Raw genomic sequence first — 16,997 nt, 5'->3', positions numbered from 1 at the left:
CTCATTTCTTTGATCAGGGGATCCCAACCTCACCCTGACAGGGCCTCTCATCCCCCTCCAGAGAAGAGGCCTAGAGCAGAGCCCCCTGATCCAGTTTCTACAGATTATTCCTCTGATGATTCAGAAAACTCAAATCCTCCAGAAGGCCCTTATTCTCCATATGAGGACTCTGACGCAGAAGACTCCATTCCTTCTGCCTCTCCTCCTGAGGAATTTTCTTTTGGGGAAACCTTGCATGCTATGAGAGAACAATTTCAATGGCAGGGCCAGGATTTTTCAGACTCTAGGAAAAGGCTTAGGACCTTTTTACATTTGCCACAGCATAGGCCTTTAGCCATTCCTCCAGTACTTACAGTTGTGGATGATGCATTTAATGATGCTTGTACTGCCCCTGACTCTCTTCCCCCGGCCCCTGCTAAGCCCGGCAGATACACATTATCACTTGTATAAGGCCCCTATTGCAGATCCTGAAACTATTTCACAGGGCCCCAAAGCTGTAGCAGCTGCCTCTGCCAAAAAACCCCTCCCCTCCGAAAGAGAATCTAGGGCATTAGAGAGATGGGGTAAAAAAGTTTATACTTCTGCTACTCTTTCGGCTAGGGCCTTAAACTGTCAATTCCACATGATTCAGTATCAGGAATTTTTGTTAGATCAGCTAACTAAAAAACTGTCCTCTCCTGAACCTTTAGACCGTAAGTCCCTTCAGGAATTGGTACATAACACTCAGCAGGTCAGTAATCATTCCTTAAAATGCGGCTATGATGCACTGGAGGCTTCCTTTAGATCAGCTATGACTGGTACAGTGATCAGAAGGCATGCATGGTTAAAGAGCAATCCTTACCAGACCATGTAAAGTCAAAGCTCCTAGATGCTCCCATGGAAAAACACAGTTTGTTTGGCTCCCCTGCACAGCAAGTGTTAAAGAAGGTGGAAGAAAAAGCAAAATCTGTCCAAACAGTCAAGGATTTCTTACAGGTCCAGCCTCCGAGGTTTAGTAGGAATTGGCCTTCCAAGAATTGGTCCTTTCCAGACACCACCAGAGCACAGAGAGGCAGAAATAGGCGCCCAAGAGGCAGAGGTCAATCCAGAGGTGCCTACAGGGGACGTCAGTGGCAGCCTAACAACCAGAGAAGTACTGCCACAGATCCAGCCACTACCACTTCCACAGGACAATCACGGTGACTTGGCTCTGAAACCGCCTACCAGGGAACAACTAGAAGCACCCTTAGGCGGAAAGCTAACCTTATTTTCAGTAAACTGGCATTACATTACAGGAGACAAATGGATTTTACAGACAATAGACAAAGGTTACAGGTTTCACTTCCATACTCTACCAAGGAAGAAAGGAATGCCAAACCTACCACCAAACCAAAAGACAAACGCTCTAAAACAAATAGACCACTTACTAAGGATGAGAGCTATAGAAAAGGTACCGTCTATGGAACAAGGACAAGGATTTTATTCCAGACTTTTCCTGGTACCAAGAAAGGAAAACCAATGTAGACCTATTCTCGACCTGTCCGCTCTGAACACATATCTCATTGTTCCAAAATTCAAGATGCTGACCCTACAGCAACTTCTTCCCATGCTGGGCAAGGAGTCTTGGCTGGTAACTCTAGATCTCAAGGAGGCATACCTGCACGTCCCCATACGACCAAATTGCAGAAGATACCTCAGATTTATTGCAGGATCAGAGCATTATCAATTCTCAGCATTGCCTTTTAGCTTATCTACTGCGCCCAGAGTATTCACGAAATGCCTGGCATCAGTAATTGCTCATTGCAGGCTTCAGGGAATTCAAATTTATCCATACCTGGACGACTGCCTGTTACAAGCGGACAACAAAAACAAATTAACAAAAGATTTGAGAAAGGTTATTCACCTATTGCAAGCCCTGGGATGCACAGTCAACATAAAAAAGTCAAGGCTGATACCATCCCAAAGGATAACTTTCTTGGGTGCAGAACTGGACACATCAAACCAAATGGCATTCCTCACAGCAGAAAAACAAAAGCAACTACCACTCTATTTCATGGCGTTAACAACGCAGAACCAGCTTACAGCAAGGAAAGTCCTGCAAGCCCTGGGTTACATGGCATCCTGCATAATATTGATTCCACATGCCAGACTACATATGAGGAAGTTGCAATGGTACCTAAGGAATTTATGGTCTCAGCACAAGCACAGCCTAGAAGCCCAAATTCCAATAATTCCATGCCTGAAGCAAGAATTCCAGTGGTGGGCTCAGGCCTGTCAATTGAACAAAGGACTGCCGTTCCACAGCCCTCACCCAAGCCAGACTATCACCACGGACGCCTCAGACCTCGGTTGGGGGGCACACATGGTGGACAAGTGCATACAAGGCTTATGGACACAAGACCAGCTGAACCTACACATAAATCAAAAACAGATGCTGGCAGTAAAGCAGGCAATTCAGACATTCAGACCGTTTCTTCAACAGGGTCATTTGCTGATAAGGACGGACAACACCACAGTTATGTGGTATATCAACAAACAGAGAGGCACACATTCATATCCTCTATGCCGGATGGCAATGGACCTCTGGAATGTGGCCCTCAACCTCAACATTCAGCTCCAGGCCATATTTGTGCCAGGAAAAGAAAATATACTAGCAGACATCTTAAGCAGAACCACCACGGACGGATGCCCACGAATGGATGCTGCATCCAGACATCTTCAAATCCATTACAAGGAAATGGGGACTACCAGATATAGACCTGTTCGCATCCCCACACAACCACCAATTGAAAAAATTCTGCACAAGGACATACCACCCACTTGCTTGGAAGGTGGACTCCCTATCCTTCAGTTGGGAAAACCTGACAGCATATGCATTCCCACCTCTTCCTTTGATGCACAAAGTGCTACTGAAGATCAAAGAAGATCACCCAAGGATCATCCTGATAGCTCCAGACTGGCCGAGGCAGCATTGGTACCCGGTACTGAGGAGTATGTCTCGGGAACACGCATGGCCTCTACCCCTAGTTCCTTTACTGCTAACACAGAACAACTTCGAAATCCTGTATCCAAACTTGAAAACACTGCAGCTAGCTGCTTGGAACATTACATGAAACAAAATAACCCAGATTTATCTCAAAGGGTTAAAGACATTATCTTGGAGGCTCGCAGACCCTCAACAAGGAAAACTTATTCAGCAAAATGGAAAAGATACCTCATTTGGAGTGCAGCAAAAGGAGAAAATGTATCATTGGCAAACATAGCTAACATCCTGGAATATTTAGCAGACCTTTTCCACAATGGCCTGTCTTACTCCTCCATTAAGATTCATGCATCAGCAATTTCAGCAGAATACAACATGGATCCTCCAGTCTTCTCTCATCCTCTACTCGGGCAGTTTCTGAGAGGAATTAAAAATGTAAAGCCGCCAAGGAAGCCACCTTTGCCTACATGGGACCTGAACTTTGTGTTAGAAAAGTTGACACTTCCCCCTTTTGAACCAGCAGCAACAGCTGAATTACAGTTCTTATCTTGGAAAACTGCTTTCCTGCTTGCAATCACTTCAGCAAGAAGGATCTCTGAATTACAGGCATTAATGGCAGTACAGCCCTTCCTTATCTTCCATCAGGATAGAGTGTCCATGAGAACTAATCCTACTTTTATGCCAAAGGTGGTCTCCAGGGTATCATTAAACCAAGCAATCCACCTACCAACATTCTTCCCCAACCCACAGAACGGGGGAAAGACTACTACATACCTTGGATGTGTACAGGCAATTGTGCTACTACCTGGACAGAACCAAGAACAATAGAAAAACTGACCAGCTTCTGGTAGCATATGCAACAGGAATGGAAGGAAAAGCAATTTCAAAACAGACAATCTCAAAATGGATAGGAAATTGCATTAGATTTTGTTACTCTTTTCATGGAAAGACAACTCCTGAAAACATCAGACCTCACTCCACAAGGGCTACAGCCACTACTACAGCTTTTTTACGAGGAGTGGCTACCAAAGACATTTTAGAGGCTGCTACTTGGAGCTCCGTGCATACATTTGCCAAGCATTATAATCTACCTTTATACTCCAGATCCCGAGCAGGTTTTGCCACTGCTGTTTTGCAAGGGATCTTAACTACACCATAATCTTCTTAGTACCTCCTCCCCTAGTTTGGCTATGGTATTCTACCCATTTGTTAGGACTGCAGATGCATCCTTGAAGGACATAGTACAGTTTTGTACCTACCATAAATGTAGATGTCCGAGAGGTATGCATCTGCAGTCAGGATTACCCACCCTCCTTCCCCTCTGTGGTACTCCTAGGGTATTTGCCCATCTTGTAGCTAGCTGGGGGAATCTATTATGGTGTATTTGTTTGTATATATGTATATACCTGTTTATTTTTATTTGCTCTCTACTGTTTGGAATCATTTGCATTTATCCAAATTTAGCCTTCCTAGAGGGCACCTGGCATCTGGGGCAAGAAACACTGAGGAAAATGGCGTCGGCTGATGCCTTTATACCCGATTAGCAGCAGCTATGACGTCAGGTGAAGTGCGACATCAGCCGACGCCAGACCCAGACTTTGGAATCCGGCCGACCGAAGGGCTGCCTGAGGCAGGACAACCCATTTGTTAGGACTGCAGATGCATACCTCTCGGACATCTACATTTATGGTAGGTACAAAACTGTACTTTCCTGTGGCTGGCTGTGAGTGTGAGCGTGCCTCTGGCTGGCTGTGTGAGTGCGCGCCTGTGGCTGGCTGTGTGTGCGCAGGCCTGTGGCTGGCTCTGTGTGCGCCTGTGACTGGCTGTGTGTGCAAGCGCCGCTGGCTGTGTGTGTTCCTGCAGCTGTCTGTGTGTGAGCGTGTTTCTGTGGCTGGCTGTATGAGTGCCTGTGGTTGGCTGTGTGTGTGCACGCGCGCCTGTGGTTGTGTGTGTGTGTGTGCACGTGCGCCTGTGGCTGTGTGTGTGTGTGCACGCGCACCTGTGGCTGGCTGTGTGCATGCGTCTGTGGCTGGCTGTGTGTGTGCACGGCTGTAGCTGGCTGTGTGTTTGTGTGCGTGGGTGTAGCTGGCTGTGTGTGTGTTTGTGTGCACGGCTGTGTGTGCGCCTATGGCTGGCTGTTTTCACGCACACCAGTGGTTGGCTGTGTGTGCGCACCTGTGACTGGTTGTGTGTGTGTGCGCGTGTGCCTGTGGCTGGCTGTATGTGTGCATGCGTGCGCAAATGTGGCTGGCTATGTGTGTGCGTGCCTGTGGCTGACTGTGTGCGCACGCGCCTGTGGCTGGCTGTGTATGTGCACGCGTGCCTATGGCTGGCTGTGTGCGCACTTGCTTGTGGCTGGCTCTGTGTGCGCGCGCTTGCCTGTGGCTGGCTCTATGTGCGCACGCTTGCCTGTGGCTGGCTCTGTGTGCGCACGCTTGCCTGTGGCTGGCTCTGTGTGCGCACGCTTGCCTGTGGCTGGCTCTGTGTGCGCTCTTGCCTGTGGCTGGCTCTGTGTGTGCTCTTGCCTGTGGCTGGCTCTGTGTGTGCTCTTGCCTGTGGCTGGCTCTGTGTGCGTGCGTGCCTGTGACTTGCTGTGTATGTACGCGCCTGTGGCTTGCTATGTGTGCGTGCACGCCTGTGGCTGGTTGCATATTTGTATGCACTGCTGTAGCTGGCTGTGGGTGATTGTGTGTGCGGCTGTAATTTGCTGTGTGTGTGCGTGCACACCTGCGTCTGGCTGTGTGTGCGTGCACACCTGCGTCTGGCTGTGTGTGCGTGCACACCTGCGTCTGGCTGTGTGTGCGTGCACACCTGCGTCTGGCTGTGTGTGCGTGCACACCTGCGGCTGGCTGTGTGCATGCGTGCCTGCGGCTGGCTGTGTGCATGCGTGCCTGCAGCTGGCTGTGTGCATGCGTGCCAGTGGTTGGCTGTGTGTGCGTGCGCACCTGTGCCTGTGTGTGTGTGTGTGTGCGTAACTGTGGCTGGCTGTATGTGCGCATGCCTGTGGCTGGCTATGTGTGTGTGTGGGAGGGCTCCTGTGGCTGGCTATGTGCGCGTGCTCCTGTGGCTGGCTATGTGCGCGTGTAGCTGGCTATGTGCGTGTGCGTGCACCGCTGGCTGGCTGTGTGCGCTTACCTGCGGCTCTGTGCACGCACCTGTGGCTGCCTGTGCCTGTGTGTGCGCGCCTGTGCTGCCTGTCTTTGTGCCTTTGTTGCTGGCATGGCACTGCAATTTCTAAGCCATGTGGAATACCGAGAATTTTTTAAATGCTTATTTGTCAGTAGCATGTGGTTTGTAGTATTAACTGTGAGTAGTGAATCCTTTTTATTCTGCAGAAAGTTTCACATTTTTGTTTACAGCCAAAGGATCCTCTATAGCTGTACTTCGCATTTCTGGATTGCCACAAAACACCATCGCCCCCATTTGAAGCATTTAAATTGTGTTGCGCCAGATGGCATCTGCAAATACCTTTTGTCTTTCCTTATGTCATATTCTCTGTGCCCTTTATCATATTGGTCATGTTTCTTTGTACCCTCAGAAGTACTGCAATTTCTGGATTGCTGCAGACCCTATTGCTTCTTTGTTTAAGCATTTAGCATTCGTTTACTTTGTGCCAATCTGTGTTTTTCTGCTTTTTTCATGGGAATAAAGCTTGAGTGCCTGTAAGCGTCTCATCTTTCCTCACAGTGTGCCATTTGTCCCTTGCACTACCCTGGTTGTCTTCTCTTTTATATTTTAGGCATTGCATTTTTCTCCCCTGTAAAGAACTTCGGAAAAGCTAACTATGGCCTAACTGGTAGTCAGTCAGAGAGAAATATGTTATTAATGTATCGTTATTTCATCTTTATGCACCCTAACTTGTGATTTGCTTTAGGTGAAGCAGTTAAACTGTGTTTTTGATGACTTGTCTTTTTCTTTGTTTTATTTCATTTATTTATGTAGTAGTTTTCTGTAGCCCATTTATTTTCTTGTCCTGGATTTTTTGTCAGACTCCTCTATTTAAATAGCTCATCTTCATGCTGTCATTCCCCTTGAACTGCACTTTGAAGCTGATGCCTCCTGGACTTTGCAGTCTTCCAGCATCTTTGCTTTTTCTGTTGTGTATGAACACCCCTCCAACTTTGTTTTCATTAGCAAGTAGGTGAAAATCATTTTTCATGTCCTTTGTGTAGTCTAAGTCAAGCATATTGAGTAAGGCTGCGCCTAGGACCTACCACTGGAAACCACCTTACATTTTATCTTCTTACCTCTTTTTCTCTCTGCTGTATTTTGTTAAGCCCCCATTCTCTGCACCCATGTAGATTGTTCAGTTTGCTGTTTTGCAGAACTGTAATGCTCGTGGAATTGTTTTACTCATTGATCTTGTTGACTGTGCTGCTTTAATGTAAGCTTCTTATAAAACTTGAACTTTGAAGTCAGCATAGGCTTGTTGTTGCTTTTCAGCTTAGTCGATTTTAGTGTTACATATAGAGCATTTTTAAAAAGTTACGGCCTATGGGTTAATAATAAATGTCAATGCCTTCCCTTCCCAAACAAGGACATTGCGGTCTGTGTCAATTTGAGGACTCGTATTTCATTTATTTCCCTGAGTCCTGGTTCTAATGAGTTGGTAAAATTGTTCTTGTACCACTAGTCTTTTGCTGTGATTTGTTTGTTTAGCTGTAGAAAGAGGATGTGACTTGATGAGATGTTCTTCTTGAAGTTTTTTAGTTGCTAATTGATTTTTATATTGGTTGCTTACACTTATGTAGCTGTAAACTGATCGTGTTTTTTTCTTGTTAGGAAAATGAAAAGTCACCAAGTCAGAACAGAAAAGCTAAAGATGCCACATCAGATAGTGGCAAAGGTGAGTTTTTTTAAACATAAAATCCTTTATTTTATTTAGTGTTTCATAAGTGGTTACTTTGTATATAGAAAGAAATGAATATTTGCATAACATTTTTATTAAAACAATGTCTGTGTGTGCTCTGAAATCTCTCTCCAATATTCTTTTGTAGATTTTTTTTTGGTCTTGTATGTCTTTAGTCCCAATATGTTTCTAGTGTTTGAGCATACGTCTGCTTTAACATCGACTAATGTTCCTAATTTAATTACCTTCTTAATGAGGAAATAAATTTCTCAGTTTTTGTCTTTGTATTGTACTGTGTACTACTAATTGCCAAAAGTATATACTTGATGTGGGATTGGAAGATGTTCTTTGTGTTTCACTGTTGCAGTCATCACATTTGGGTTATCCCTCGGCCGGCTCGAATACCAGAGGCTTAATATTTCTGCGTTAGTTGCTGTCGCTTGAGGACTGATGTCAGGTCATCAGTAGTATAAAGTAAGGCAGCTGACACCATTACATCAGATGTTCATCGTGTTATACTGCTGCAGTCATCACACTTGGGTTATCCTGCCGTCAGGCGGTCCCGCAGTCGGCCGAATCCCAAAGTCTTGGTCCGGCGTCGGTTGTCGTCGCTTCTTCCCTGACGTCAGTGCGACAGGGGGATAAAAGAGGCAGCCAACGCCATTTTTCTCAGTCTTTCTTGCCGCGTGGTGCCCGAAGCAGAAGCAGTTCGCAAGTGCCGGTCTGCTAGCTCCTGAGATTTTCAAATTGAATTTCAGCCCGAAGTCTTCTCTAAAGCTAAGTACCCGTTGAAACTTTTCTTGCCTCAGACCGATGTCAGACAAAGTTAATAATTGCATTTCTTGTGGGAAGCAAATACTTCATAAGGATTTTCATTCTTATTGTATTCCTTGCCTAGGCCCAGACCACGATGTCTCTGGTTGTCGGTTTTGTGCTAGGTTCAACAAACGTACAATCAAGCATCGGGCAGATTTCACCCGACATTATTTTGGCAGAAAATTTAACTATAGCATGTCGTCGCAGCAACCGACATCAGCAATGATTAAAAAACGCAAGGATAAGGGCAGGCAACCAAGGCCAAGACCAGATACCGAGGCCTCCGCAAGGCCTGCCGCCGGTTCTCCGGTTTTCAGCGAGGCGCCTATGCAGCCCCTGACTACCGCTGATTTAAAAATTCTGACGGCCTCCCAGACCGAATCAGCTGGGCCTCAGAAGCCGGTTCCATCTCAACTCTCGGACGCCAACCCTGACGGTGATCCGGAGATTTTAGACAGGCCTTCGGTTTCTGAAGGTGTCTTCAAACCGACAAGTATCTCTATTAAGTCTTATGCTAAACTTAAAGCCCCCTTAAAAGTTAGGAAACCGGGTCCACAGACGCGCCACAGGCCCCAAAGCCTAAAAAACAGATGCTTAAGATGGCTGAGGATTTAATTACCCTTATCAGGGGTTCACAACCCCCTCCTGACAAAAGGCCTAGACTGGAGGAAGATTATCCTTCCTCTGACCAAGCATCCATTTCCTCAGCTAACTGAGGACCAGGATTATTCCTTCCCACCTTATGAAGACTCAGATGCTGAAGAATCCATTCCCTCTGTCTCCCCCCCCCCCCCCCCCTGAAGACTACTCTTTTGGCGAAACTTTACGCACCATGAGGGAACACTTCCACTGGGAAGGCCAAGATTACTCTGACTCTAAGAAAAGACTCCGTGAGTTTCTTCTTCTTTCACAGCATAGACCCCTTGCAATTCCTCCAGTTTTAGACATTTTGGATGATGTTTACACCAAATCTAGTCTAAACCCAGATTCCTTGCCTCCTGCACCAGCTAAACCAGACAGATACTACCGAGTTCCTGATTCTCATAAGTTTCTATATAAAAGCCCTGTTGCAGACCCCAAAACCATTTCCCAGGGTCCCAAAGGGGTTAAGGCCTCTACTGCTAAGAATCCACTACCTTCTGAGAGCATTAGAAAGATGGGGGAAGAAAGTTTATACGTCTGCCACTTTGGCCATGAGGGCCTTAAACTGCCAATTCCACATGCTAAAATACCAGCAGTACTTGATTACACAGTTAAAGCAGAAAATGATCCCTCAGACAGGTCAACCTGATTTCAAAGAGATGCAGGATTTGCTGCATGCAGCAGAACAGGTGGGAAAGCATACCTTACAGTGTGGATGTTCTTCGTTCCACATTGCTGCAGTCCTTACTATTGGGTAGTCCGCTGTCCAGTCGGCCCGAATACCAGAGTATATGGCTGACGTCGGTCAGGGCGCATTAGACTGACGTCAGTACGTCAGGGTACTAATGCGCATGACCGACGTCATATCCTCAGTCTTTTTTGCCGCATGGTCCGATGCAGAAGCAGTTTTGCGAGTGCAGGTTGGCGTTCTGAAATATTTCCGAAACCGGAGTTTCAGACCGAATCAGAGTTGGCTAAGTACCCCGTTGGGGAACATTTTGGTTTTTTCTTGCCTCAGTATTTAACCGGATGTCAGAAAAAGTGAATAACTGTATTTCTTGTGGGAAACAGATACCTCATAGGGATTACCATACCTTGTGTATACCTTGTTTAGGGCCTGAGCACGGCCTTGTTGGATGCCGCTCTTGTGCTAGGTTTAACAAACGCACTATTAAGAGGAGGTTAGACTGTGCCAGGTTAGTGTTTGGGAAGCGTTGCAATTATAAAATGCCGTCGGATGCTCCGGCGCCGCTTCCAAGAAGCGCAAGGACAAAACAGCGAAGCCTAGGGTTGATGAACCGGCAGTCCCGGACGTCGGTTCTTTAGAAGGCTCAGTGGAGCCAGAGGTTTTGCCAGGAGTTTCTATGGAGTCTCAGGCAGAAACTTTACTGTTACAGGATGTGCCTTCTCAGGAGGTAGGCCAGGCTGAGGGGCTTCTCAGGTAACTGTTCTTCCCTCTCTTCCCAAGGTAGTTAGAGCCTCTCCTTCTGTTGCCAAAACTTCTTTGAGAGGTAGGCCAAGTTCAGCTTCAGTGGGGGCTTCTCCTAGCATTTGCGGTTCTGTACCTAAGAAACATATGCTTAAAATGGCAGAAGATTTCATTACTATGATTAGAGGTTCTATGCCCCTCCTGATAAGAGGCCTAGGGTGGAACCGAGTTTGATAGTTTTGAACAGTGTTCAGAGGCTTCTGAGTCTTCTGCGGAAGATTTGCAGGAGTATCCTCCTTATTCTGATTCTGATGTGGATGATTCCACTCCTACAGCTTCTCCTCCTGAGGATTTCTCATTTTCAGAGACTCTGCATTCCATGAGGGAGCACTTTAAATGGGAAGGCCAGGATTACTCTGATTCCAGGAAAAGGCTTAGGGAATTCTTGTTTTTACCCCAGCATAGGCCCTTAGCTATACCTCCTGTGTTGAATGTGGTGGAAGATGTTTTTGCAGAGGCTTCCCTGAACCCTGACTCTTTGCCTCCTGCTCCTGTTAAACCTGATAGGTACTATAGGGTGCCCGAAGCTCATAAATATTTGTTTAAGAGTCCTAGGGCGGACCCAGAATCTGTTTCTCAGGGGCCTAAAGGTGTTAAGGCCTCTGTGGTTAAAAATCCTGTTCCCACTGATAAAGAGGCAAGGGCTTTGGATAGGTGGGGAAAGAAAGTGTATACTTCTTCCACTCTAGCCATGAGAGCGTTGAATTGTCAGTTTCACATGCTAAAATATCAAAATTATCTCCTTTCACAATTTAAATCTAAGGTGGATGCTTTGGCGGAAGGTATTGAGTGTAAAGAGTTGCTGGATTTGGTTCATGTGTCTGAACAAGTGGGTAAGCATTCTTTGCAATGTGGTTTTGATGCTATACAGGCCTCCTCGAGGGTGGCTGCCACTAGTTCTGTTCTTCGCAGGCATGCCTGGTTGAGGGATCAGAATTTAGCTGAGCATGTTAAGACAAGGATTTTGGATGCTCCTTTACAGTCTGATGTGTTGTTTGGTTCGCCTGTGGAAGCAGTTTTAAAGAAAATGGAGGACAAAGCTAAGTCTATGCAAACTGTTAAAGATTTTTGCAGGTGCAGCCACCAGTTTAGTAGAAATTGGCCTGCTAAGGGGTGGACATATCCTGCTTATGATTCCCAGTCTAGGGGTAGGTCTAGGCGTGGTAGGGGCAGAGCTCAAGGTTCTTTTAGGCCTAGAACAGGAGTTCACCTGCTCAGACTTCTGGTGAGGGCAGGGGTCAGTCCTTTCGTAAACAGACCCAATGACCTGCCTTTTCAGCTGCCAGTAGATTCTCGTCTGGCAGCTCCTTTGGGAGGAAGACTGTCTCTTTTCAAAGAAAATTGGGATTTAATTACTCAAGACAGATGGGTGTTGGATATCATTCACCACGGTTACAGGTTTTATTTCCATACATTGCCCCTTTCAAAGGCATGCCAGACGTTCCTCCTCCACAAAGAAAAGAGGCTCACAAGCAAATTTCTCAGTTACTCCAGATGGGGGCCATTCAGCCAGTCCCTGTATCAGAAAGGGGCCTAGGATTTTATTCTCGCCTGTTCCTAGTACCAAAGAAGGGGAACACGTGGAGACCAATTTTGGATTTATCTCTCCTCAACACTTATCTGGACATTCCCAAGTTCAAGATGTTGACGTTACAACAGCTTTTACCTCTGCTGGGCAAAGATCACTGGATGGTAACTTTAGATCTCAAGGAAGCTTACCTTCATGTGCCTATAAGGCTAAGTTGCAGGAAGTATCTGCGGTTTCGAGCTGGAAATTCTCATTATCAGTTCTCTGCATTGCCCTTTGGCTTATCTACTGCGCCCAGAGTATTCACAAAGGTTCTGGCTCCAGTGATAGCTTACTTCAGGCTACAAGGAATTCAAATCTATCCTTACTTGGACGACTGCCTGATTCTGGCTCAAGAAAAGGAAGACCTTCTACAGTATCTGGAATATGTTATAGCAGTGCTAAGATGCCTAGGGTATTCTGTGAGTGAAATAAAGTCCAGTCTAGTACCCTCTCAAGACATGTGCTTTCTGGGTGTGAGACTGAATACAGCAGCCCAGATGGCCTTTTAACCCCGGACAAACAAAAGAGTCTATCACTTTACTTCCATCAACTATCTCATCAGTCCGTGCTGACTGCAAGGACAGTCCTTCAAGCATTAGGGTTCATGGCATCTTGTATTCTGGTGCTTCCCAATGCCAAACTGCATATGAGGAAGCTACAATGGTATCTCAAAAATGTATGGACACAGCACTGCCAGGATTTGGACACTGTCATTCAAATAATACCTTGCCTTCAAAAAGAATTTTTGTGGTGGGCTCAGGAATGTCACCTAAACAAGGGACTCTCTGTGACCCGGCCAGAGGCGAGTCAGATTTTAACGACAGATGCCTCGGACTTTGCTTGGGGAGCTCATCTAAGTGGAAAGTGGATACAAGACAAGTGGCCTGCCAGACTACAGCATCTACATATCAACATGAAGGAGATGTTAGCAGTCCAGTTTGCATTAATGGCTTTCAAGGAGTTACTTCTTCCAGGGCAGGTGTTGATTCTAACAGACAACACAACTGTCATGTGGTACATCAACAAGCAAGGGGGAACACATTCTTATCCTCTATGCAGGCAAGCAATGATTTTATGGGAGACTGCGCTAAGCTTGCAACTAACTCTTCAGGCAAGGTTTCTGCCAGGAGCACAGAACTCCTTAGCAGATGTGTTAAGCAGACAAATCATGGATCCCCACGAGTGGAAACTGGATCTTCATGTGTTTCAGAAATTGACAGTGTCATGGGGAACTCCAGGCATAGATCTGTTCGCTTCTCCACTAAACCACCAGCTGCCAAAGTTTTGCACAAAGGGGTTTCATCACACAGCTTGGAAAGTGGATGCTCTGTCTTTCAGTTGGAAAAACCTTCATGTGTATGCCTTTCCACCTCTGCCTCTTCTTCCAAAGGTGCTATTAAAAGTCAGACAAGACAAGCCAAGGATGATTTTGATAGCTCCAGATTGGCCTCGGCAACACTGGTACCCACTACTAAGGAGTCTGGTAAGGAAGCCTCCATGGCCTTTACCTTTGATTCCTCATCTGTTATCTCAGAAGGACGGTCATCTGCTCAATGTCAAGCTTCACTCTCTTCATCTAACAGCCTGGCATATTCTGTGTTGAAACACAGCAGGTCTCAACTTCCTCAACAAGTTTTAAATGTGATTATGGAAGCTAGAAGACCTAGTACAAGGAAAGTGTCACATGAAAAATGGAAGAGATTTTTATTTTGGAGTACAGCAAAGAATTTGGAGATTTCTGAGCCTAATTTGAGTGTGGCTCTTCAATATCTTACTGAGTTACTGGACAAAGGTTTGTCCTTCTCTTCCATTAAGATTCATGCTGCAGCAATTTCAGCTCACTATGATTTGACCCACCATTGTTTTCGCATCCTTTGTTCAAGCAGTTTCTTAGAGGGGCAAAGAATATAAGACCCCCACGTAGAGCTCCTACTCCTGCTTGGGATCTCAATTTTGTGTTGGAAAAACTTACTCTACAACCTTTTGAGCCTGCGGCTACTGCTGAATTGAAATACTTGTCATGGAAGACTGCTTTTCTGTTGGCTATTACTTCTGCAAGAAGGGTGTCTGAGTTGCAGGCCCTTATGGCAGTAGAGCCTTTTTGATTTTCCATAAGGATAGGGTATCATTACGTACTAATCCTTCCTTTATGCCTAAGGTGGTTTCTAGTGTGGCTTTAAACCAAACTATTCATTTGCCTACTTTTTATGCAGACCCCCAAAATAAAGGGGAAAAGATTTTGCACACTTTAGATGTACACAGGCAATTGCGTTATTATTTAAGCAGGACTAAGGATTTTAGGCAGTCTCAGCAGTTGTTTGTTTCTTTTGCTTTGAGTTCAGGGCAAGCCTGTGTCAAAACAAACTATTTCTAGGTGGATTGGGTTTTGCATTGCATTTTGTTATTCCCATCATGGCAAGGAGATTCCAGCTGGGATTAGGCCTCATTCCACTAGGGCTACTGCCACTTCAACAGCATTTCTAAGGGGTGGCAACTAAGGATATTTTGGAGGCAGCTACTTGGAGTTCAGTGCATACTTTCTCTAAGCATTATCACCTTCCTATCTACTCTAAGTCTAGGGCTGGTTTTGCCACAGCTGTTTTGCAAGGCATGTTGTCAGCTCCTACTTCTTTATGATTTGCCAGCCTCCCTTACCTCTGCTTTGGGATTCTACCCAATAGTAAGGACTGCAGCAATGTGGAGCGAAGAACATAGTACAGTTTTGTACCTACCATAAATGTAGATGTTCGAGGATCCACATTGCTGCAGTCCATTACCCTCCCTCCTTCCCTCTGTGTTTAGGGGTGGTTGTGTAGGTGAGGTTATATGTTGATATTTTTGTATATATTTTTGTATATATTGTACATATTTTTGGTGCAGGTATTTTGGGCCTTGTCTTTTTTGGGTCTTCTGACATCTGGGGCAAGAAAAGACTGAGGATATGACGTCGGTCATGCGCATTAGTACCCTGACGTACTGACGTCAGTCTAATGCGCCCTGACCGGCGTCAGCCATATACTCTGGTATTCGGGCCGACTGGACAGCGGACTACCCAATAGTAAGGACTGCAGCAATGTGGATCCTCGAACATCTACATTTATGGTAGGTACAAAACTGTACTTTTTGATTCATTGGAAGCTTCATGTAGAGCAGCTGTCACAGTATCTGTCATACGTAGACATGCTTGGCTAAAAGAGCAAGCCTTACCAGAACATGTCAAAGCAAAGTTATTGGATGCTCCATTGCAGAAAGATGTGTTATTTGGTGTCAAAGCAGAGGAAGTTTTAAAGAAAATGGAAGAAAAGGCAAAATCCATGCAGACAGTTAAAGATTTTTTACAGGTACAACCTCCTCGTTTCAGCAGAAACTGGCCATCAGAAAACTGGTCCTTTCCTGCATCAGACAGACCCCAAAGGGGTAGGTACAGACGCCCAAGGGGCAGAGGACAGCCACAAGGTTCTTTCAGGCCTAGACAATGGCATACAACAATTCAAAGAGGTGGAGACGAAAGATCTCAACCCCTCAGGAAACAAACACAATGACTTCCCTCTTCGCCTGCCAAGCAAAATTGCTCTGGCAGCACCTTTGGGAGGAAAACTGGCTCTATTTCCACAAAATTGGCGCATCATAACAAAGGACAAATGGGTTCTGGATATTATTACCCGAGGCTACAGATTTCATTTCCACACTTTACCACGGATGAGAGGCATGCCAAATCTGCCTCCAAACCAATGGGCAGAGGCACAAACGCAAATTTTAGCTCTCATGGATATGAAAGCAATTCAGAAGGTACCTAGAAAGGAGCAAGGTCAAGGTCTTTACTCGACTATTTCCTAGTACCAAGAAAGGACAAAGCCTGGAGACCCATTTTAGACCTCTCCATTCTAAACACATACCTGGAGGTACCCAAATTCAAAATGCTCACACTACAGCTTCTTTCCATGCTGGGCAAGGAGTCTTGGCTGGTAATGTTGGACCTCAAAGAGGCATACCTGCATGTCCCTATCAGATGGCAACTTTTACCCAGCTCACTGCAAGGAAAATCCTGCAGGCATTGGGGTTCATGGCATCCTGCATTCAACTAACTCCACATGCAAAGCTGCATATGAGGAAATTACAATGGTACCTGAAAAGTGTGTGGGCTCAACACAGTCACAGCATCAAAACAAGTATACCTCTCATTCCCTGCCTTCAAAAAGAGTTCCTATGGTGGGCTCAAGCATGTCATATAAACAAGGGTCTTCCTTTTGTCTTACCTCCAGCAAACCAAACTATGACAACAGATTCTTCAGACTACGCCTGGGGAGCACACATGGCAGGACAGTGCGTACAGGGCAAATGGTCTGCAAAACAAACGCACCTACACATCAACCAAAAGGAGATGCTAGCTGTGCAAAATGCACTGACAGCCTTAAGGACCTCTTGCATCCAGGACAACTACTAATAAGGACAGACAACACCACAGTTATGAACAAACAGGGAGGAACACACTCCTACCCTTTATGCAGACAGGCAATGACCTTGTGGAACACGGCATTGACTTACCAAGTACAATTGCAAGCACAATTCCTGCCAGGAAAGGAAAACATATTGGCAGACGAATTAAGCAGAAATTTGGCAGATCCTCACGAGTGGAGACTACACCCACAAGTATTTTCAATGATAACTC

At 45.8% G+C, this 16,997-nt stretch overlaps 1 protein-coding gene across 7 annotated transcripts in view; it reads left to right on the top strand.

Annotated features, from left to right (window-relative positions):
• The window catches only part of FZR1 (fizzy and cell division cycle 20 related 1), a 1,382,318-nt gene that overhangs the window by 303,745 nt on the left and 1,061,576 nt on the right, over positions 1-16,997 (top strand). For all 7 annotated transcript variants that reach the window (XM_044054101.1, XM_044054103.1, XM_044054098.1 and 4 more), the window contains exon 4: positions 7,745-7,808. In XM_044054101.1, coding sequence (XP_043910036.1) covers positions 7,745-7,808 — 64 coding nt within the window. The remainder of the gene's footprint in view (positions 1-7,744; positions 7,809-16,997) is intronic.

Source organism: Protopterus annectens, chromosome 13.part0, assembly GCF_019279795.1.
Source record: "Protopterus annectens isolate FY-2018-M chromosome 13.part0, PAN1.0, whole genome shotgun sequence".
In the NCBI taxonomy this organism is placed as follows: domain Eukaryota; kingdom Metazoa; phylum Chordata; order Ceratodontiformes; family Protopteridae; genus Protopterus; species Protopterus annectens.
Note: the sequence above shows the minus strand (reverse complement) of the source record. Positions and strands in the feature narration are given on the sequence as shown.